At 37.4% G+C, this 24300-nt stretch overlaps 1 protein-coding gene and 1 long non-coding RNA gene across 5 annotated transcripts in view; one reads left to right on the plus strand and one right to left on the minus strand.

Annotated features, from left to right (window-relative positions):
• Positions 1 to 7018: 7018 nt before the first annotated feature.
• LOC131194470 (uncharacterized) lies at positions 7019 to 14852 on the minus strand. Of its 2 annotated transcripts, none has more exons than XR_009154190.1 (3): positions 14732 to 14852; positions 12258 to 12330; positions 7019 to 7257 (listed from the first exon to the last, which is right to left on the minus strand). It is a non-coding gene; the product is annotated as an uncharacterized LOC131194470 (long non-coding RNA). The 2 variants fall into 2 exon arrangements; XR_009154189.1 differs by lacking the exon at positions 14732 to 14852 and adding an exon at positions 14243 to 14563.
• Positions 14759 to 24300, plus strand: part of RALGAPB (Ral GTPase activating protein non-catalytic subunit beta) — a 75556-nt gene continuing 66014 nt past the window's right edge. For all 3 annotated transcript variants that reach the window (XM_058175511.1, XM_058175512.1, XM_058175513.1), the window contains exon 1: positions 14759 to 14996. In XM_058175511.1, the coding sequence (XP_058031494.1) occupies positions 14991 to 14996 (6 nt within the window). In that variant the 5' untranslated portion in view covers positions 14759 to 14990. The remainder of the gene's footprint in view (positions 14997 to 24300) is intronic.

The raw sequence follows: 24300 nt of genomic DNA on the forward strand, positions 1-24300 counted from the left end.
GGCGCACTGCGCCCCAATGCGCGTCTCCCCGTCTGGCGCGCAACCGCAGTTCTTGGTCAGTCTTTCACAGAAGGAAGGGCAGACTTGGGTTGAAAGGGGAAGCGGGCCTCGGGATAGGGCTGGGAGAGGGTGAGACGGGAGTGGGGGCGGGTCGATGGGAAGGGGAGAAAGTTTGGCTTCGCGCTGAACGGCGACATAGACGACGCGACGGCTGAGATGGGAGCGACACAACGGCTCGCGCGTTGTTTTAGGGATGAGGAGAGCCGGGTTCACATACTCGTTCTCGCCGGGTGATTTTAGGCTACTTCTTTACTTTCTGCACAAGTTACTTTTTAGGAGGGGATTTTTAAAAGAGCAAGATAGAGATAATCGAGAGATGGGAGATATAAGCTCTTAAAAGAAAAATACATATAAATAAAATTGCTACGTTAATGGAGGTGGGGATAGATGGGTTATGGTCCTGTGCAAAGGAATTAGTATTAGCTTAGTTTGGGGAGCTAGGTTATTGCTGTAGTTATTTCTGATTATTCCACATAGACTATTGTCTAAACTCATGGATCTTGGGCTTTTTTATTCAATCTGCATTTGGATTATGGTTTTCCTGTCTGGCTGCTCTCAGAGGGTCAGATTAGCTAATCATCTCTCTTCAGCCCTTATTCTTAACACTGGTACACCACAGGGTTGCATGTCAAGTCCCTTACTCTAGGCTATACTCTTTATGTGCATGACTGCATTCCCACTCATGCCTGTAATACTATTACTAAATTTGCAGATAATATAACAGTGGTGGGATTCATGGGGGTGGGGGCGATGAGTCTGCCTATTGAGATGAGGTGGACCATTTGCTTTTGTGGTGTGGAGACAATAACTTGATCCTTAATACCAATAAGACCAAGGAGCTTATAATGGACTATAGAAGGAATAGATCAGACATCCAGCCTTTGCTTATCAACGGAGACCAAGTAGAGCAAGTGGCCAGTTTTAAGTTTCTGAGTGTTACCATAAAAAAGGACCTGACCTGGGGCGCTTACATTACAGCACTAGGCAAAAGGGCCCAGCAGAGATTATACTATCTGAGATTTCTCAGTAACCAACAACTGAATGAAAAACTGCTAGTGACCTACCGCTGCACCATGGAGAGTATTTTAACATACTGCACCTGTGTATGGTTTGCCAATTGCACAGCGCTCCAGAGGGTTAACATCATTGCCCAGAGGATCATTGGTTACCCTCTCCCCTCTTTGGAAGAGCTTTATACCTCCTGCTACCTTAAGAAAGTCAAAACATTTTTAAAGATCCATCTCATCCTGGGCACCTTTTTTTGAACTATTACCATCTGGCAGATGGTACAGGACAATAAAAACAAGGACAAATAGGCTGAAAAGCAGCTTCTATCCCAGAGCATTGAATTGAATTGAATTCTACTATATAGTGCAATATTAATATCGGAGGTTTTCAATTCAATTATATAGAATGTGAAGGATGTGTGTTTGTGTTTTATAGTTATAATGTACACTGAAGATGGCATTTAATTTTGTTGTACAAGATGCAATGACGAAGTAAAGTAAACTAATTTATAACATCCCAAATGGGCTTCCACAATATTCCAGAATATATTCCCCAAATCTTCAGAGCAAATAAGGAATCAAAAATACTGATTTCCATATTACTTTTATTCATCTATTATTGTAAACATATTTGAAAATAGCCCCTGCCTGTTGTATTGCTTCAAACACTGGGATATCCAGTGAAACTCAACAGTGGGAGACAAAAAATAAAAGGAAGTGATCCTTCTTTTAGTGATCCTTCTTTTAGTGATGTGCACAGTTAAGCTATGGAATTTATTATCACAAAACATGGCAATAGTAATTGCAGTAATAGTTTTAAAAACATTTTAAATTCATAGAGAAAGGTCTATAAATTACAATAGGTGATCACTTAATGAAATTGTTCAACTTTAAAAAATGGCGAGTTGTTGGAAAAAATGTAATTATTTGAAACCAATAATTTTGAGCAGTGGAATTTTTAAATATTAAAAAAAATCTGTATGGAGGTTGTCACAGATTAAGACAAATTTAAGCAAAGGCACTTTTTCATAGTATGATTCTGGAATTTACTGCTGGAAACATTGAGACACTATATCAGCATATTTAACTGCTAATGTTTTTTTTCTCATTAGTTATTTCAAGAAACAATGAGTAGCTAAAATCGTTTAATCTAATGGCCTTACTAGAAATCAATGGAATCTATGCTATTTAGATAATAATTGTTCTGTAAACAGTCTGGAAAAAACTGGATTTAAGTACTGTAGTCATTTTAAAGAACTGTCTTAGGATAGCCAAAATATAACTGTATGTTGAGAAACGATTTACTGTCTGACCTACAAAAAGAACATAATTGTTTAGCAAGAATTGGAAGCTTTAGGAAGAATTGGAAGTGTTCTTTTGCTGTCACCACTGAGCTGTAGCAGTTTTATATGTAGCCCCCAAATTAAGGCTTTTATTTTCATTTTATGCTGTTCAAATAGTAATGAAACAAACTGGCTCTTCTTAGATCTAAATACTTTCTATTAATTAACCTAATAAATTAAATTAACTACAGTGCAACTTAAGGAAGTTTCTATTTAATTCATAGCCAAATATGATATTAACCTATCTACTTACTGTACAAAATGAAGCTTCTGACCACATTTGCTTACAATAATTGACAAGGATGGGAATGCCCATTAGAAAGTCAAATAGATAAAAATAGAAGATAAATATATACATTGAGTAAATATAATGGTTTTAAAGCCAGCGGTGGTTTCAGTTGACTAATAAATAGTTAACGATAAGAAACGCATTGTACTATTCTTATTAAGAGATCAAGTACACTGTATATTTTAACATAAATGTTTAAAATTGTCTTCTGAAATTATAAATTTTATTTTTAAATGATATGGGACTATGTAGATCTGTAGACTTAGAAACAGTAATTTAATTTAAAGGATACCACTCTGATTGATAATACAGGCCATTTTCAGTTATAGTCTACTTTTTTACAATCATAATAGATCTGCTGCCTACTAACTAGTAGTTAACTCTTGTGTGGCAGTTTATTTAAATGCATTTTAAATACATGGTCTGAGAGCTGAAGGTATGTCAAATTGTAGGATGCTTCATGTCTGTAAAGTAATAGCAAAAAGGTCAGACATTTGTTTATTTAGTGTATGGCATACAATGTCAGGGAAATTTACAAATGCTAGACACAATGCAGTCCTGACAGCATTCATTGCTAGTTTATTCTGTTCAGTGCTTGCATGCCTATGGTGCACCAAAGAGAGCAAACTAGCTTATACCAGCTGACTAGCAGAGCTCAGGTTGCTGGCTCTTCCAGGCTCCTCCGCCAGTCTTGCCTCACCTCGTGTTATGTTGCCTCGTGTCAGCCAAGTCCAGTGCCAGCTTCTGCTTTCTACACACATGAGCGCAGCAAGGTTTTCCCCACCAAAATGGTACCCATTTATCTACTTGCAATATTGCTTGCTTTCAAACTGCTTTGTGGGCAGGAGCTAGGGTATGAGTTACGGGAGCTCACCCTGTCTTGTGGAGCTAGCCTTGAACTGCTGGAGTGCAGACCATTTCTAGCCAGCAGTTTCAGCATCATTAAGCCACTGTGCCACCACATCAGAGGTGGGTTTCAGCAGGTTCTGACCAGTTCTGGAGAACCGGTAGCGGAAATTTTCAGTAGTTCAGAGAACCGGTAGTAAAAATTCTGACTGGCCCCGCCCCCATTTAGTCTCTGTCTCCCGAGTCCCAGCTGATCGGGAGGAAATGGGGATTTTGCAGTATCCTTCCCCTGGATTGGGGAGGGAATGGAGATTTTAAAGTATCCTTCCCCTGGATTGGGAACGGAATGGAGATTTTGTAGTATCCTTCCCCTGGATTGGGGAGTTAATGGGGATTTTGAAGTATCCTTCCCCTGGATTGGGGAGAGAATGGAGATTTTACAGTATCCTTCCCCTGGATTGGGAAGGGAATGGGGATTTTACAGTATCCTTCCCCTAGATTGGGGAGGAAATGGGGATTTTGCAGTAGCCTTCCCCTGGACTGCCACCCCCACCAAGCCACCCCCAAGCCATGCCACGCCCACCAAGCCACACCCACAGAACCGGTAGTAAAAAAAATTGAAACCCACCACTGCACCACATCCCCAGGTCAGACATATTCTCCATACAGGCTTTGTCTTAGCATCTACCAGAATATAAAGAAAATAAGATTAGAACTGAATTAATTTTGTACAAGTTTTATAATTGATTTATTTTCTGTAGTTAAACTAAATTTAAGTAATTATGAATTTTTAAATATCAATTTCAGCCTTCCTGAAAACAAGCTTTCTCAAATATGGCCAACTGCTATGTATATTATTGAAACCCAGTGGCTAATCCAATGTAATGAATCTAATTGCCTATTGGAAAAGAGAAAGATAATGTATAGATAATGGGAAACAATTATAAAAACTATTCATACTATGTATGTTATTGATTACTACTAAAACTGGCAAAACTAATTAAAATATCACTTGTAAAGTAGAATAAGGAATACTTTTATACTTGCTGTTTTTTAAAATTTTTATAATGATCAATGGGCAGGTCTTTCAGATTGCGAGCTGGGAAACTGTAAGAGCTAGCTGCTAGGCCCTTCCTGGGTGGTTAAAACTGCTTGGGAGGTGACTTGTGCTTGGATCCATTAGCTTCTTTGAGAAATGGGGTGCTCCTTGTGACTCTGAAGGACACAGTAGCGTGTTCCCTCTTTAAGAAGCTATAATTCTGAACAATTGTTCAGAATTCCCTTCCCTTCTTTTTTAGGGAAGATTGTTAAAAAAGTTGTGATGCAGCAGTTCCAGAGTATCTTGAAGAAAATAGATGATCTGGACCCATTCTTGTTGGGTTTCAGGCCACAACACAGTACAGAGTTGGCATTGATCATGCTTTTTTGATCAGAATTAGTGTAGCTTCTTCTTGGACATGAATCCTGCATCCTGACATAATATTCCCCAAAGAGACATATAATCTGTTTTGTATGGTTTTTCTGGATGCACATGTTCTTTTATTTTTCTGGCTTTGATACATAAATGACCCAGAATTGAATGTTCTTTAAATCTATGTAAATATGTACAAATCTATTTGAATAAATAAATATACTTTAAAATTATTTACAGTCTATTATACCTGGCTCACCTTGAGTGATTCCAAAATGCTAAACAGAGTCAAATTTATTAGGGTTCAGTTAAAAATAACCCTCCATCTCTATAACATTAAATGATATAATAAATGAAAAAAGACGATAATTCTTGAAATGAATTACTTTGTTATCTGTATTTTTTTCTCCCTGTAATTAATACCATTTGCTATATACGTCTGCTGTTGGCATGCAACAAACTCATTTTGTACAAATCTTTCAATATTGAATATCAATAACATAATTTGTATTTCCTGTGAAATGCCAAGCTTGACAGTAGTTTCTCTTTAAGTGATCTGTTAGTTAATCTGTTCATCAACCTTTCCCATGTGAAACTTGTCAGTTACTGTCACAGGTTGTTCACTTCACTGTTGTTCATACAAACAAGCTCTTCTAGGTCCATCATCTTTCTATTTTTTGACCTAGCAATGCACAGTACTTAACATCAACGTAGTCATTAGATAAACCACATAATTCAGCAGCGAATTTCAACTGGAGGGACTCTTTTGGCAGTCAAAATTCAATCATGGCACAATACTTAAAGCACATTGCACACACTTTTCTGCAGACTTCCATTTCACAAATAATACAATATTTGAGACTAAAGGTTCATTCTCTGAGTTTGTGGGTTGGTTTTCAAATGTTTAATTATCAGACTAGGTATCATCTTCATATAGGAGGAAGTGTAGCTATTCGTAGGTTGATGATCGTCTCCCAGCAATGAGCAAGTTTAAGCCCTTGTAGCTTTGCTATAGTAGCGAATATCTGTGCTCAGGTGTAGGATGAAGGTAAAAGGTTCGTTCTCGAAGCTTGTGGGTTGGTTTCTGAATGTTCCGTTCAGGCTAGGAGAACGAACCTTTACCCTCATCCTATACCTGAGCTACAGATATTCACTACTATAACAAATATAATCTTTTTCCACAATAGTTTCTGCCCAACTAAAGTGAAAGATGCTAAGGAACACACCAGAGCTTTTAGTGCATCAGTATTGCCATCTGCTGGCAGTCTGTAACATTGTAAGCATTACTATACTTGTCATTCAACCTACAAATAACAAAAGTGACATTTGTCATATTTCAATAAAAAAAATTAAAAAGAGTTTTAGCATGAAGATGTTATAATTCAGTTATGGAAGGATTGTATCTTACATCTCTATTTAGATTTAGTTAATTCAAACTAATTACCTCTCTTTAGCAAAAGCAATAGCTCTTAGACTTATATACCGCTTCACAGTGCTTTTACAGCCCTCTAAGCAGTTTACAGAGTCAGCAGATTACCCCCAACAATCTGAGTCCTCATTTTACTGACCTCGGAAAGATGGAAAGCTGAGTCAACCTTGAGCCTGGTGAGATTCGATCTGCCAAATTGCAGGCAGCCAGCAGTTAGCAGAAGTAGCCTGCAGTACTGCATTCTAACCACTGTGCCGCTGTGGCTCAGTGGGTAAATTGCTTTCTCAATATATATTTTGATAAAAGAAGACATACCAGTTCTAGTTTGTTTATTCCATTGACTGCATATTATTTCTATTTCTGATGTGCATTGGAGCATGTAATACAAAAAATGAATTATGTGAAAAATCTCTATTAAAACATTTTCCCAGTCTGACTTCTGGAACTATTTTTATTTCTTCAGACTTATTGCTGTGTATGCAAATAAAAGCTAAACTTTCCTAAAGGATTCAAATAGTAATTAGTGGGACAGTCACAATGTAGATAGGTGAAATATAACTAAAACAAGGGGTCATGGATACATCTATCCAGTCAACCTCTTTTCCTTTTTCCATCTCTTTTTCCTACTCTTGCTCAGGTTTGAACTATCTTCAAATAACATTGATTGCTAGATCAAAGGATAAAATTAGAACATTCCCTAATTTAATCACTAAAAAAGAAAAATATGTCTGTTGTTGCTTTACAGGAAAGGGGGACACAGTATTTCCCCTCCTCTTCTTACAGGTAGTCCTCTGGATGAAGTGGGTAAGCATTTTCCGTTCCCTCAGGGAACGGGTTCTCAGATTATTTCAATTTCAGGGAACTCTGGAGTTCTGCAAGAAAATAATGAGGTTCTGTAAAATACAGGGAAAAAGGTTTAATCGAAAGAAAGTTGGTGGTGTCCATAGCAATTTTTCTAAGATACAGCAGAAAGAATGGGGTTTGTCAGTTGACATTCAGAAGTTTCTCCCCAAGGGCATGTTGCTCATGATATGTCATCACTCTGTGTCTAAGTGGTAGGAAGATGGCTTTTTTTTAAAGTAATGGTTAGAGTGACCTGAAAAAGTTTGACGAATCCTTCCCAAGTACTATGCTTCAAAAGCTTTTGATGACTGAAATCATTTCCAATTACATGTAGGTTTAAATGTCAGCTGGGAATAAATATGTAGTTTGTGTGGTTTTATTGTGGCTAATGACAGAGTGGATTTCAGCCCACTGCCTGTTTTGGAAATTAATGATCTTTGAGAGAATAGCAGTGCTAAGTGTTCACTTGTTTTCTCCCACATAATCTATAGATGTGTAGATAAATGTGGGGGAAAGTGAATTTCCAGTATAAATTTCCCTCAAAAAGATAGATTCAGAAAAAAGCGAAAATAGTCTAGCACTTGAGAAAGCATGGAGAGGGTGGTAATTTGAAATACAATGCCATTTTTCTTTTGCAAAATTAACATTATACATTTATTACAAATTCAGCACTTCTAATATGTTGTTCTACTTCTATATTTTAAGCAAATTTCCATGCAGCCATTAAGTTGGACCAATCTCTGGTATCTAAACAAACTAATGCTTTCATCAACCAATTTCCCAGGAGAATTTTCAATTGTTTAAAGGAGGGGTCTCCAACTTTGGCAACTTTAAGCCTGGAGGACTTCAACTCCCAGGATTCCCCAGCCAGCAAAACTGGCTGGGGAATCCTGGGAGTTGAAGTCCTCCAGGCGTAAAGTTGCCAAGGTTGGAGACCCCTACTTTAAAGGATAATCTAGTAAACTCTCTGACCTTTCCTATGCTTAATCTGTTCTTTTACTTCTTTCAAACTTGCCAATCTTATTTTAGGCCAATCTTTTGCTAGTCATTGACCAAATACGTAAATACTACTACTACTTTCTAAACTTCTTTTATTATATATCCAGATATTATATATCTGCTTACTCTATACATCAAGGAAGCAATCAATTTTAATTTCCTCCAAGCAAATGATTTTTTTTCTAGTCCATGGTATTTTCAGTATTTGTCTCTAAATTTGAAAGTGTTTCCCTTCATTCTATAGTTCTATATATTCATTCTATAATTGTTCCTTAATAGCTAGCTTGCATTTTCAAACACTACCACTTAAAAGTCTATTGCTTAGTTATTCTGTCACAGAAATATCCTTATTCTTTCATGATCTTGTTTAAATTTATCATTACTTTTTCCCAGAATTTTTTTTAAAACTTGGAATCTAGCATAATTCTGTGATCAAGTACCCAGTGCCATCTAGTGCCTGGAACTGTTCTAACATAGAGCTATAACCTGCCCAAATTTGAATACGGTATTTTTCCATCAAAGTTTGATAGAGATTTTAGATTGTATAGGATTCTATAGATATTTTTCATGAAGAAAATCTGTATGGCTGCTAGGAGTCAAAACAACATGATGGCACATAATCACAGCTTTTATTTTCTCAGACTTCAGTATTCTTAATTATTAACTAATCCACTTCTGAACTAAATAGTATGATATAAATTATAAAATCACAGCACAAGAAAGATAGTAGGTGAGGTACAAGTTCTATCTTAGTGTAAATCAGGAGTCACTAGGCATAATCAAGTCCCACATTTATAAAATACATGCACCCTTTCTCTCTATAGGTAGTCCTCAACTCATGACCATAATTGAGCCCAAAATTTCTGTTGCTAAGTGAGACATTTGTTAAATGAATTTTGCCCCATTTTAAGACCTTTCTTGCCACATTTGTTATGTGAATCACTGCATTTGTTACTTTAGTAACATGGTTGTTAAGTGAATCTGACTTCATTGTTGAATTAACTTGTCAGAAGGTCACAAAAGGTGATCACATGATCCCGGGATACTGCAACCGTCATAAATATGAATCAGTTGGCAAGCACCTGAATTTTGATCATGTGACTGTGGGGATGCTGCCACAATCATAAGTCTGAAAAACAGTCATAAGTCACTTTTCTCAGTGCCGTTGTAACTTTGAATTATCACTAAATGAACTGTTGTAAGTCGAGGACTACCTTATAATGTAGTCTACCTTATAAACAAAATGGATCATTTTTTCCATATGTTGGTCTTCAGAGGCCTTAATATGGGTATCCAAATTAGTTTAACACCCCATCTCCACATCTTTCTAATTAGGAATTATTCACTACCCACAACATGTCAGAAGAAGGCAATAGTAAACCACTTCCATATTGTTACCACAGGAAAGAATGTGTCACCAAGAGTTGACACTGAGCTTGACTCACAGGAGTATACCAATACACTCCTGTTTCCCTGGAATCTTAAGATGTTTTCTTTGAGCTAACACAGCTTTTCTATCTTAGCTTCCCCCAAATGCTTTGAACAGTTACATTTAGATATGAGCCAGCAGTATGCAGCAGCTGCCAAAAAAGCCAACACAGTTCTGGGCTGCATAAACAGAGGGATAGAATCAAGATCACATGAAGTGTTAATACCCTTTTATAATGCCTTGGTAAGGCCACACTTGGAATATTGCATTCAGTTTTGGTCGCTATGATGTAAAAAAGATCTTGAGACTCTAGAAAGAGTGCAGAGAAGAGCAACAAAGATGATTAGGGGACTGAAGGCTAAACATATGAAGAATGGTTGCAGGAACACGGTATATCTAGTTTAATGAAAAGAAGGACTAGGGGAGACATGATAGCAGTGTTCCAATATCTCAGGGGTTGCCACAAAGAAGAGGGAGTCAAACTATTCTCCAAAGCACCTGAGGGTAGAACAAGAAGCAATGGGTGGAAACTAATCAAGGAGAGAAGCAACTTAGAACTAAGAAATTTCCTGACAGAACAATTAATAAGTGGAACAACTTGCCTGCAGAAGTTGTAAATGCTCCAACACTGGAAATTTTAAAAAAAATGTTGGATAGCCATTTGTCTGAAATGGTGTAGAGTTTCCTGCCTGAGCAGGAGGTTGGACTAGAAGGCCTCCAAGGTCCCTTCCAACTCTGTTGTTATGTTATGTTATGTTATGTTATGTTATGTTATGTTATGTTATGTTATGTTATGTTATGTTATGTTATGTTATGTTATGTTGTTATGTTACACAGCCTGGAATTCTTTAAACTGCCATTCCAACATATCTGGAGGGTATTAAATTAGGCAATGCTGACTTCACCACTTTGGTTGACTTTGATGGTAGACAGGCCACAATAAAGAAATATAGCTTATTATATTCTTTAAAATGTGTATAATTTTTAAAAAAATAAATGGGTTGGAAGGAAAAACTATCTCATATATCCAGGAATTTAATAGCATCAAGGGTTGGCAATGATCCAAATTTGGAGAAATGGGCAGTGCTTTATAACGTTAGGTTCTGGGAACAATGTTTCCTTGCCCTTTCTGCCTACTAAAAATGGCCAGAAAATGACATCACTGGTTTGAATGACTAATTTGTATGTTTGCTAGAAAAAGGGAGAGAGAAAAGCCATATATTTTGTACTGATGAATTTAATACTGCAAAAATAGGTTTAGGTCAAAAAGATTTTTTGCTTACAAATACTGGCTTCTGATTTTGTATGAAAACATTGGTTAAAATCTTGCAGAGGCTTGTAGTAATTCTAAGTAATCCAATAGGAAAAGTAGAGTATAAACCTAACAAACACCACATATAAGCTATTGAAGTATCCCAATCTTCAGATTTTATGCTACAAACACTGATAGAGTAGTATTTTTTAATAAATTATAGTCATAAAAGATTTATGATTTTCTATCAAAATATTGCTGTAATAGGAAACAACTAGCCTAAGATTTGTGAAACTAAACCAACTTTTACTTGATTTAGCTGGCACAAATTTGTAATTTCCAGACTGACAATGTTTTAACTGATGAAGACTTGTAATTTCCTGTCAAAAAATTGTAAACTGGTTAATGCAAAAATGAAAGGGAAAATTCGCTGCAGAATTAGACTATATCCAAGAAATGGTCAAGAAAAATGGGAAGTAAAATACTTGCTTATACAGATCTGGTGCGTACTTATTTATTACAAATAAAAATAGTACTGATTTATTAGTACTGATCTTAGACACATGAAAAGAGAGAGGTCATCAAGGGCTTATTGGAAAATAAGACAGTGAAGGTTTACCATTAATCCTTGAGAATAAAACAGTATGAACCAGGAATTAAGAGGAAGACTTACAAGACTAATATGTCCCTCTCTGATTTGTAGAATCAGTGTTAATCACATATACTCAGACACACAGAGTTTACTTTTAATATTTGAAAGTAACACGATCATCCAGGAGACTATAGAGTGCCCTTATCTAAAAAGAGATACTACTTTGAAATGCAACTTTCCAGTTAGTGCTGATGACAAATTCAAAGAAACCATAACTGATTGAATGAACTATTCAATCCATGATTTGTGCAATCCATGATTTGTTTAACTAAGCTTCCAAGGTGGTAAGAATGTGGAATCTGGCTTTATCTACAAATATTTTGCCCCTTAACATATGTAGCCATGGGTGCTGAAGCTAACATGCAGAAGAAGACTGCAATTCCTAGACAGATCCCCTTTTTATGGAGCTTCCCTAGGATGTTTATTATTTTTTTTATTTATTAAATTTGTTGGCTGCACATCTTACCACAGGGTAACACTGGATGGCTATCAGTCTCACATGGCTCAGCAAAACTGTAGCACAAGCATGGGTGCTTTTTTGACAATGGTCTCTGGAGTTTGCCTTCATGAGCCAGGATCAGTATCATGGTGCACTAAAGCATTATGTAATGATGCTGTAACACATAAGGACAATGCAATCCCAAAGGGCAGATCATTGGAGCTCTATGCCCAGATTTGGTGGGTGGATAGGAAGTACCTTCAGAGATTGTTTCTCCAGTGCTATTGGGTCCTGGCTGTAAAGAGGTTTTCCACTGTTGCACTGTGAATTACTTGAATAAAAGAAAAATAAGAAATATAAAAAGAAAGAAGAAGAAAGAAAAAGTGCAGGAAACAAAAGTTAAAGGAAAAGAAGCAAACAAAGATAATTAAAAGAATGACTTCTGACTTCATTATAGCAATTACAATCAAAATTATTGTCCCTCTCTCTTCAACATAACAATAATCCATTCAACTCCTTATTTAATATTGTTCCAATTGTGCAGTCTAAAAACATTATCTTAGCTCTTTTCATTTTCAGCAAAACATGCATAAGATGTTCAATATTCCACGAAAGTACTTATTTTATCTTGGGTAGGTACTTCAATATATTTTCATTTTTTTTACAAATAGTTATATTTCTGTACAATGAAAATAATATCATGCTAGAACAACACGGAACAACATTTTATAAGATTTTGTGTCAAATTTTTCACATTTCCCCAAGGAAATCCAATTTATTGGTGTAGCCCTGGAATACTATCTAACCTAGTATTTCACTTTGTAATCACTAATCCAATGTTTCTCAACCTCATCAACTTTAAAATGTGGGGACTTCCAGAATTCCTCTGCCAGCATGGAGAAATTTAGCCTGGGAATTAAAGTCCACATATCTTAAAGTTGCTGAGGCAGAAAACACTGTCCTAGTGGAAAAGAGGACTCAACAAAGGCAGCTAAGCTATTGCTAAAATTTAGTGTCTTATTTCCATCTGATATATGAGCTTGAAGTCTAATTTACTGATTTCAACAGTTTCAATATGCCAGACATTTTGAGCATCTGAAGAAGTTTTTTTTCCCTAGCATTTTCATTCAAGTCCATTTTTTTTAAGGATCAAGTGTTGATCTATTTGGTTGTAACAGGAATTGACTGGCTTGTTGTCTGACATCATGGCTGAAAGAGAGTGATTGCCCCAAAGTCATCCAGCTGGCTTTCATGGCTAAGACAAGATTAGAATTCGCAGTCTCTTGGTTTCTGGCCCAAATTGGAAGAATCACTTGTTAACATTTTTTGCCTAAGCACATGGAGATCAAATCAGTCAATGCTAGTTAGCATTGTCACTCATGTCTAGTCACTTCCCATCTTGACTATTGCAATGTGCTCTACATGGGGCTGCCCTTGAAGAGCATCCAGAAGCTCCTGTTGGTGCAAAATGCAGTGGCCTGCAAAGTTTTGTGCAGACCTTGGTGTGCACATGTATCAGGTCTCCTGCAGAAGGTGCATTGGTTGCCGACTTGCTTCCGGGTGCAATTCAAGGTGCTGGTTGTCACCTTTAAAGCCCTTCATGGTTTGACAACAGGTTATCTGAGGGACTGCGTCTTGCCAGTCACATCTACCCGACTCACCAGAGCAGGGAGGCAAGGAATGTTGCAGGTCCCATCCCACCAAGATACACTTGGTGGGACCCAGAAGAATAGCCTTCTCCATGGTGGCTCCCTTTCTCTGGAACTTCATTCCCCCAGAGATTAAGGTGGCCTCCATGCTAACACTCTTCCGGAAGGCGCTGAAGACCTGGTTCTGCCAGTGGGCCTGGGGAACCCAGAGTGGGATGGAGCCCATTAAATGGCTTGTGTATTGTGTTGTTGTCAGGGTTATTTTATTATATGATTATTCTTTTATTAGTTTTATTGTTTTATATACGAGGTTTCTATACTCCAGTACAGGGGTCTCCAACCTTGGCAACTTTAAGCCTGGAGGACTTCAATTCCCAGAATTCCCCAGCAAAGCTGGCTGGGAAGTCCTCCAGGCTTAAAGTTGCCAAGGTTGGAGACCCCTGCTCTAGTAAGCCGCCTTGAGTCGCCATGTGCAAATAGGTGACAATATAAATTTCCTAAAATAAAATATAATAAAAATAAATAAATAAATAAATCAGCTGCTTGAGGTGCCATCCTCCAGTTCCTCACTATAGGGAAACAAGCCCAGGTTACCTTCCTGCCTGTAAAGCGGATAAAATAGCCTCTTGTTAACACGATGGAGGAGGCTTGAACCGTCACTGCTGGGGTTGAACAACAAACACTGCAGTAAACTACGGCAAGAGCGACAGCGGAGTCGCGCCGTCGGTTGTAACGCAGTCCCTTTTCCCCAACCTCTCCCTCTCCCGATGCTTTGGGCAGCAGGTCTCCCTTATCCACCGTCAGCGTTGGAACCCCGCTTGGGATGAGACACGATTCCACGGTCGGGAATCTAACGGCAGCGACTGCGGAAAGCGCGAGGCGCGGCACCACGAGCCATCAAAACAAACGCGGCTCCTTTAAATGCGACACCCTGAGGATAAGGAAGAGGGCCGGGACAAGCGGAACGGCGTTTGCGTACAGCGCAAAACTTTCAAAAATCCCCTCCTCCTCCTTTCCTCTCCCTCCTCCTCCTCCCCCCTCCCCACCCGCCGCTTCTAAGGGAAATGTCACGCTCTTACGTACTTCCGGTTGGGAGCGAGCGTTGAGGGTAGAAAGAACTTCTTTCGCACGGCAGGGAATGTTGTCAAGGCGCGTGCGTGTTGTACGGGATGAATGTCGGTTTTTCGGGCGTGAGTTTTTTAAGACGGCCGGAAGTGTCCAGAGAGACCTGAGCGGAGCGTTCGATTTGTTTCTTCCCTCACTCCCGGCGGGCGCTATGGAGCCGGGCGCTTGAGGGCGGAGCGGCTGCCTTTTACACCAGACATGTCAGCCGGTCATCTCGATGCAGGTAAGCGCCACCGGGGGCTTTGCCCGCTGACTACACCCAGAAGCCGCGCGGGCCGCCTTTGGCTTTGCCGGGCCCTGCATCGGCGGGCTCTGACCTCTGCGCCGCATTCTGGCCTTTCCTTTCCTTCTGGAATTGGAGGCCTTGGCGCCGGATGCCTTTTCCTGGAAGATTAATCCTGGCGAAAGGCTCTCAGGCGTCCCTCCTCTTTCCACCCCACACCCTCTCCGGGGTTGCCGCTTCGTGGCGCTGAGGCTGCGGGAGGTGCATGAGATGGGGAAGCGGCGACTCCTGGCGTGCCCGGGGTGGGGCCGCTGCTCGGGAAAAGTGCTCCTTGCGGGAAATGAGCCGGTCTTCTCACAAACTTAGGGCGCGGGAAGCTGGGGCTAGGCCATGTCTGGGCCGAGCGCTTTCCATTCCGAAGCATTCCCACCTCAGCGATCTGAGTAAACTCGGGTTGGTTTGCTGCTACTCGGAGCAAGCAACCTGTAGAGCAGGAGCTGACCGATGAGGATCAAACTGTGTGGTCTCGATGCTCGGCTCAGGCATGTACGTCAGATGAGAAAGACAATCAAATGCCCTCCAGATGTTTTGGACTTCATCTCCCATCAGCCCCAGTTAGCCTAGCGAATAGCAAAGGATTGTGGGAGTTGTTGTTCAAAATATCCGGAGGACACCAGTTTCCTGTATTTTGGGTAAACGGGTTTTAATCGGGCATGTCTTTCTCCTTTCCCTCGTTTATTTGTTGTTAGTTGCGAAGTCGTGTCCGACCCATCGCGACCCCATGGACAACGTTCCTCCAGGCCTTCCTGTCCTCTACCATCCTCTGGAGTCTATTTAAGCTCACGCCTACTGCTTCAGTGGCTCCATCCAGCCACCTCGTTCTCTGTCGTCCCGTTCTTCTTTTGCCCTCAATCGTTCCCAGCATTAGCTCTTCTCCAGTGAGTCCTTCCTTCTCATTAGGTGGCCAAAGTATTTCAGTTTCGTCTTCAGGATCTGGCCTTCTAAAGAGCAGTCAGGGTTGATCTCCTCTAGAACTGACTTGTTTGTTCGCCTTGCAGTCCAAGGGACTCGTTTATAGGTGGAGTTGTTGCTGAGTTTTTTAAAAAGGATATTTCTCTCCAACACAATGCATTGGCTAATTGAAATACCATTAAGAATGATGTTCACATTTACTCCCTGCACTGAATATATTAGTTGCTATTTTAATATTTCTCCAAAGTTTATAAAAAGGAAATTTATTATACTGTTTTAGTTTAGGATTATATTAAATACAGAGTATGAGAAATTCTGCAAAATACTGTGTAAATGATAAAAGGAAATGATAAGGGGGTGGGTGGGAAACATGCCCTATCGTCAGTGCACTACTTAACTTACTGGAACAGCTTTAGTTTATCATTAGAGCTATTTGTGTTACTTTCCCTCAAATCTTGTAAAAATTTAAGTCCTTCTGAAGCTAGCCATAGAATTTATATGAAAAGGCTTTCATTATTTTGCCCACAGCAGGTGGCAGCACCTAGTTGATCTTAGCTGATCTCAAAAAAACCAAGCAGTATTGGACTTAATTAGTACTTGGATAAGAGGCCACCAGGAAATTCCAGGGCTATAGAGTAGATTGGTCGATTAAAAAAAGATCATCCTTAAAGATGGTAATGGCAATCCCCTTTTATTCTGTTGCAAAGAAAACTACATGAACATGTTCCTATAGCATCACAAGTCAAACTTGACCTTAAGAAGTCTCCTTTTGCTATTTCTTATTATTTTATATCATGTCTAAGGGTAAACAGGAAGTTTATTGAATTCCTGATTTTCCCTACTAAGTTGCTTTAAACTATTTCAGTGAGAGTGCTGCATTCTTGTCCTCGGTGAACATCATGTATTCTATCCAGGTATTGATCATATGCCAATATTTGTACTCTGTAAAGCCTCAAAACTCCCTTAATTCAAAAGGATGATATCTAACATATTCTTTATACCTTTTTAAAAACCTCCAGAAGTATTTATCATTATTTCCTGATTTAGAATCTTGGGGCTTTTGTTTGCTGCACCTATTACTTAGAAAGTGTGTCTTCTAAGCATATCTATCATAGATGGATATTTTATACTTAACAAAAAAAGGCCCTAGATTTGTATAATGAACATCTTGCATAGTCACTGATGTCATGCTTGTCTTACACTGATTCTTAAAATCTTTGTAGCTAGATTTGTTTACTAGCTTTCTCGCTGTAATTTAGTATTTTCTGAAGTGCAGCCTACTTTGCTGAAAACTTGTAGGCAACCACAGTTTAAGAACATACAACTGTATTTCTGTGTTAAATAATGTAATTGTATGGATTTCTGTTGTGCATATGTGAACCCCAAAATTAACAAGCTTATTGAAGATTGTATAAAACGTGTCATATGGAAATATATACAGAACATATAATTGAACACCATAATACCATTTCATTTCATGACTAACTTGCAAAGAAAAAAGAAAGTATGCAGATAAAAGGAGCTTCTTTGCATATATGAATCATCCTAAGATAAACAGTGTAGTTGTAAACTTAATACCATTTGAAAATATCCAGAATTTAATAAACCTTGAATAAGTTGTATGTTTCTTTTTAGATTGTTAAATATATTTATATTTAATCTTTCAAAGATTTCCAGGTGATTTGCAATTTTTTCCTGTTCCTGTCCTATTGACTTTGCAGCCAGGCTTTGATGAAGATTGGCTGAGGGTTGACTGTTCCAGGGCTCATAATACTGGGTTGAGATAAGATGTTTTTTCCAGAGCTAATTTAACATTAAAACTGGACTTTTATAGTGCACAGAGCCATCATTTATTGTAGTTCAACCTGCAATATTTTCTTTTGAGCTTGGGAATTTAAATATTTGAGAATCTTTATTGATAAAAGCATCTGTGCAGTTTGTGGATTTGGCAGTACTGAAATTTTGTTCGCTATCATTAAAATAAAAAGCAGTAAGAAGCAAGGTATATGTCATATTGGTCTTCCATTTATGAGATGGAGAAGGAAAAAAGCTGTATGGTCGCTAGTAGCCAAAAACAACTTGACAGCACAAAATCTATGAAATGATCCTTCCCCCACCCTCTTGGGTTGTGGCTGTATGTATGCTCCCTTTTATCATGGGGAAATGATTGATTTTTCGGGAAATATATACCAGGAATTAAGATCTGTGGCTCACCAAATATTACTGGTAAATAACTCCCACAGCTCCATCCAACATAAGATGAACGATGCTAGTGGTGCAGCAACATTTGGATGACCATAGGTACCTGTTCCCTTGTAGAAAACTGTGTATTGTGTGCAGTGTGGGCTAACCACATTTTAAAAGAAAAAAGACACAACAAAATGCAGTTGAGTCCTATCTTTATTTTCTTCTACCTAGTGGGTAAATTTTGCCATACTAAAGCTGTAACCTTCTAATCAGTAGATATATTCTAGGAGAATGTAGGGTGTGGCACCCTGAACTTCTTTCCCTCCCCATCTAGCTTGGGGCTGTGCAATTTTTTGATTTAGACTTCTCTGTGATGGAAGTACTCCCTCCTTCCATTTATCTTCTTGGCCTCTGCTTCTTTACTATGTCTCCTTAGCCTGGTAGCCAGTGCTGCTATGAATCTTTGTTTAGCAATCTCTAGAGCGCCAGATGGTGTCAGACCCTTGTATTTTTTCAGTAACCAAGTCTTATCCTTAATCTTCATATCCTTCTGTAATTCCACCAGCTGACTAACCTCTTAGTTGTCTTGTTTTTTCTAAATTTCCATTTATGAAGGTTATATAGCTGTAATTTTGAAGGCCAGCAAACATTCTGCTGTCCAGGCAAACTATTGTTCAATTTCCTTTTTAAATGTTAATGCAAATTTTTGGCAGTGAATCTTGTCACATAGATTACAGACACAATTACATTTCATTGTTGATTCTGAACAGCCTGGTTTTGAAAAAGAGCAACAAACCTTTGATATATTGGCAATGGGTTGTTATTTTTTGAGAAAGTTGAAATAATCAGGTCTTGTTGGATGCAAACAAAGCCTTTCACATATTACAGTAAAAAAAAATCGGATGATATCTTAGCCAAACATAGATTTCCTTCTTCTTTATTAATTGGGCTAAAATGTGATATTTTGATTATTTGGCCAAGATCAGTACAAAAAGAATTATTTTCTCATCAAGATACTTCTTGGAATCTTCACGAATACCAATTATCTTCTTGTATAATTAGGTATTGATAGAATATATTGGGCATAAAAGTGGTTAGAGTTGAGTACATGTTTTTTTAATTATGAACATTATAAATCATATAGTAAATGGTTGGTTACTTTATCAGATTACCAAATTAACTAGAGTAAGTCTTATTTATCCTTTAAACTCAGATATATCAATGGAAATTTATAAATACTGTTTTACTTGAAGTTTAGATTCATTTAAATATCCAGTTCCTGTCCCACCCTAGGTACAAAGCCGGCTGGGTGACCTTGGGCAAGTCACTTTCTTTCAGCCATAGGAAGAGTGTTATGGCAAACACTTCTGAAAAACCTTGCCAAGAAAACTTCAGTGACTTGTCCAGACAGTCTTTGAGAATTGAACATGATTGAATGGAAGAAGAAAAAACTGGATTAGGAACAGTAATATGATTAAAGATATTAATGTGATTTTGAATTATATGCCAAACATTTGGAATTTATCACATGAAGAACTATGAGCATGAGTTTTTAAATTACTCTTTTAAAATGGGAATACCGTGCCTTCCCCATTTAAAACTTTACATGGATGACATGTATTTATTTTCTGCTTATGAACTAGACCTTTACTGACGTAATGGAAAGCTTGATCAGTATTATGTTGTGTGGCCAAAGTTTAATGTTATGTTTAGAAACTGACTTTTTGTAAACTAAATCAATAACGAAAGCTAAATATCTATATATAGATTCTTCTGTGTTGCAATGGTATTGTCTTCTTGACATGAAGTGAAATCATATTAATTGTCTCAAGTTTAAAGACCATTTAGCATTCTATTTTTTCCCAGTTTTATTTGGGGCTCGTTTTTACTTTGTTTCATTTTTGTTCCTTGTGTCTGTAGAAATTCTCAGTCATCCAGGTCATGGTTGTCCCAAGATGTTTTTTTCAGGAGGCAACTGGACTTACTTGTTTTTTCTTTGAAGACATTTCGCTCCTCATCCATAAAGTTTCTTCAGCTCTGACAGAATAGTGGGGAATGGAAGGATAAATCCTTCAATTTTTATCCTTCCATTACCCACTATCCTATCAGAGCTGAAGAAGCTTATTGGATGAGGAGTGAAATGTCTTCAAAGAAAAAACTAAGAAAGTCCAGTTGCCTCCTGAAAAAGCACCTTTGTTCCTTGAGTGTTCCAATTTTGTTCCTTGGGTAGTTTTTTTAAACCAATAATTGTGTATTATGTTTTTAGTTTTTTGGTACAATATATGGCCTAAAGAACTCTGGTTATTGGGTAGGTTATATAATAAATATCTGGCTTATTTGATGATTATCAATGATATTTCATCTTTGCAAAAGAGGACACATTCCAGGCTGGTTTGTTTTTTAATCCAGTGTTTATGGTATGAAATTCCAAGTTTTCAGTGTTTGTGTTAGTGGGTACAACTCCTTGCTGCTTCAGTTATGATAATGAAAGTAGAAAACAGTGAGGTTATCTAGTATTTGTGGAGAGCTTACGTTTCTGCTATTTAAACCAGTATTTGCTGCAAAATTTAGAAGCACTTTTCAGGTAGGTAAAGACTACTGTAAGTATAAACTCCACAAACTCTGGGCGGTGCTTCTGGTGCTTCTGGTGTGTTGTGGCCAGCAGCCTCTTTTATGCCACTGGCCATTCCCTCTCCATTCACACAGAAATCAGAGGACAGCAGGTGACTGGAGTCTTTCCAATAGACATTAGCTGACAAGAGTGAGTCCTATTGCTTCTAAAAACTGCATGCACCACCGGCCGCTCCTCCACCACTTCCTCCAACTGAATTGCCACTCCAGTTCTAAGCCTTGACATTTCACGATAATTTTAGTTTCAGCAGAATGGAGCAGGATTGCAATAGAAACTGGATAGAGGTGTGAGGACACCATCATGAATTAACTTTTAGTAGCATGATCTACCTTTTTGTGATTACAGGTGAGAAATGAGTGAGGTGCACTTTTTGGTGGAATATAAAATGCCCTTTTAATTTCTTACAAGTTTCTTTAACTTTCAGAAGATCAAGTTACTTAATTTATGCGATAGACAAAGCTATAGTTTGCTTGAATAGTAATAAATAAATCACCATTATGATCATTAAGCTGTAAACCATGTTTTGCTCAAAAACCTGCAATAGTTTAGGTGATCATATATTATGCTAAACTGAAACTCAACAAACTACACCACAGTTTAGCTTGGTGCAGTGTGTTTAAAAACAAACAAGGAATGGCTGGCCAACCAGTGCATAAGCGGCACAAATCAGAAAAATTGTTGATCAGCTGCCATAGCATTTTCTATTGTCTGGTGCTGCACCATAGCCTCAATTAGCAGCCACTTGGTTTAAATTCACATCTGAATATTCTTTATGAATCACTGGTCTGTGTTAGGAACAGTGTTAACCCAGATAAAATTTAGTTGATGAAAAAATCTTAGTGGTTTGGTTTCTACAAAATACTGAAACATGGAAGCAAAACACATTATAACTTAACATTGTAGGAACCAAATCACAAATCTTTGTGTTTTTTCCCTTAAAGTATATAATTTAATTTAATATACTACTACATAGTAATGGTAAATAGGCTACAGAAAGATATAGCACACAGTCATTTCAGAAAACAAAACAAAGATTTGAAATCTTTGAATTCATTTTGCAAAGTTTTAAAGTGTAGCAAGCAGAATGAATTTATATAAATGGAATTGTATAGGAAGAGAAAGCTAAACCAAGGGTGGGAGTGATAAACTAGTTTTAGAAGGTGTGTTAATAAGGATTCAGTGATTTTAAAACTCCAAAACTGCTGATTTGAGATTATAATTATGACTATTTCACATTGTCTTAAGCTCTGCAGAGTCAGGAATTAGAAAGTAATGCAAAAGGACCTTATGACAATAATGATAGATATACAATACTATATTAAAACTCAGATATTTTATAAGGTGACCAAGGACTGCACCAACAAGAGGTATCTTTGTTGGTGCCATGATCTGGATTTGAATTACTAAGGCAAAGTGTTGATTCACGAAGATTAAGTTGTCAGAAAGCATAGCTGGGATGGTTTCACACATCACAGATGTGTAATTGCTTTTTGATCTTTTAAGTTGTGGCACAAATTGTATTCCATTTTCTTCTCCAGGAAATAAAAATGGATTGTTTAGGAAGTCAATAGGAGAGAAGGAAATCCTTTTGAATATATCAGTTTCCTGTTTAGTACAACCTTTCTTCGTTTGCATATCATTGTTACTTACATAATTTCAATTGTTTGTTCTTTGTGAGGGAACACTATGCTGACTTTGCCTTTTGTATTGAGCTGGACATTCTCTCATATAAAATTCGTTCCAGAGGAAAAATTTGAATTAATAAGCTTAATGGTATCTATTGTAGGCTGTTTGATCATCTCTAGTAAGCTACATGTTCATACTGAACAAAATAACTTTTTCCTGAATTAAAATACTTACAAGTATATGTATATCTATGTCTATGTCTATATTCATATATGTTTGTGTGTGTGTATGTATGTACCCTGTCTTATATTTTTTTGAACCCTGAAATAAGTGCTTGGCCTTATTGCCATGCACTCAAAAGCCCGATTGTGCTTATTATCAGGGGATGTTTTATTTTGGGGGAAACAGGATATATATCCAGTGGTTTGTTTTTTTAAAAAAAACAAAACAGCAGATTGGACTTCATAATAAGATTTTTTAAATAAGATTTTAAAAATATATGTTTAGTTTCATGCTTCCTTTTTTCATATTTTTTATGAAATTCTACACTTACATTTTGTTCCATATGCATGTCTTAGAATTTACCAAAGAGGGCAGTTCCATAAAATATATACATAATACATTATTTGTGTAGTATATTAGTTTGCATTTTCATGGTTAAATTGGAAATATAATCCTGACATATATTAAGCAAAACTATGCTTAATTTACAATATATCCCAATATATATGTCTTTCTTGATCTGCTTGAAATTGGGGAATTGTCATCTATGAGGGTGTATACATATACTGATAGAAATGTAATACATGGAAGGTAAAGTATAAGCTCCGTTTACAGATCATGCTTAAACATAGTTTATTGAATAAATCACAAGGGATAGCTTGCAATGTTTTTAGCTCACTGAATAAACTAGGCCACATATTCTTTTTTTCATCAGTATCACACCATCTTTTCAGACTGTGACATCTGTTCAAAACTCAAGATTTGTCATATTTGCTGTAATGAGGAAGAACAACTGGGTCAGGCTGAGGCAGGAATTAAAATATACTAAATTAAAACCAAACAAACTACATTGTGGATCAGTATCATGTGTCAATTTAATTGTGGTTTGTAAACTATAGTTTATAACTTCATATATATGAACAAAGTCTGCTTATAGGCCATGCGGTTTGCAGTCCCAGAGAGGGTTAATGTTTTAAAATTGCAGAATATTTTACAGATAAGAGTTTCCTTGGAAGGCTTTTCTGCATGAATATAATATCCATAGTACTTTTAACCATTAAAAAAATAAAAAATAATTGAGTGTTTATGTGTATCTGATACAGGTGGTACTTGTTTAATGACCACTCATTCAGCAGCTGTTCAAATACGATGCTGAACAAATGGTAGTTATGACAGGTCCTTATACTTAACATTGGCTGTGGTTTCCCTGTGGTCACATCACAGTCCAGGCATTTGGTACCCAGTTTATAACATTTTTCTCTTGTAATCCCACCCACTCCTGTCTCTATCTCTGTCTCTCTCTCTCCACACACACACATATGTTCTACTGTATTTGCATAAATGTTTAAGTCTATTTGTAAATGGATTACATGTCTTCAGTGGATATTTTCACCTGAATCCTGAATAATAAAATGCAGGCATTACTCCTGCTGTAATAAACTTATTGGGTTATATTCCTTTTGCTGATCATAGCATAAACCTTATTATGCTTTACCTGCACCAGGTTTTGAATGCAAGTACTCTTTTAGGATTAATATTCCTGTAATATATTCTCTGCAGACCTCAGTTTCCACAAATACTGTATTTGAATAACTTTTATAAATTTTTCATCCATTGTATCCATATTTAGAATTAAAAATCACAGAACATGTCTGTGTGTCTTTC

Source organism: Ahaetulla prasina, chromosome 3 (assembly GCF_028640845.1).
Source record: "Ahaetulla prasina isolate Xishuangbanna chromosome 3, ASM2864084v1, whole genome shotgun sequence".
Taxonomy (NCBI): domain Eukaryota; kingdom Metazoa; phylum Chordata; class Lepidosauria; order Squamata; family Colubridae; genus Ahaetulla; species Ahaetulla prasina.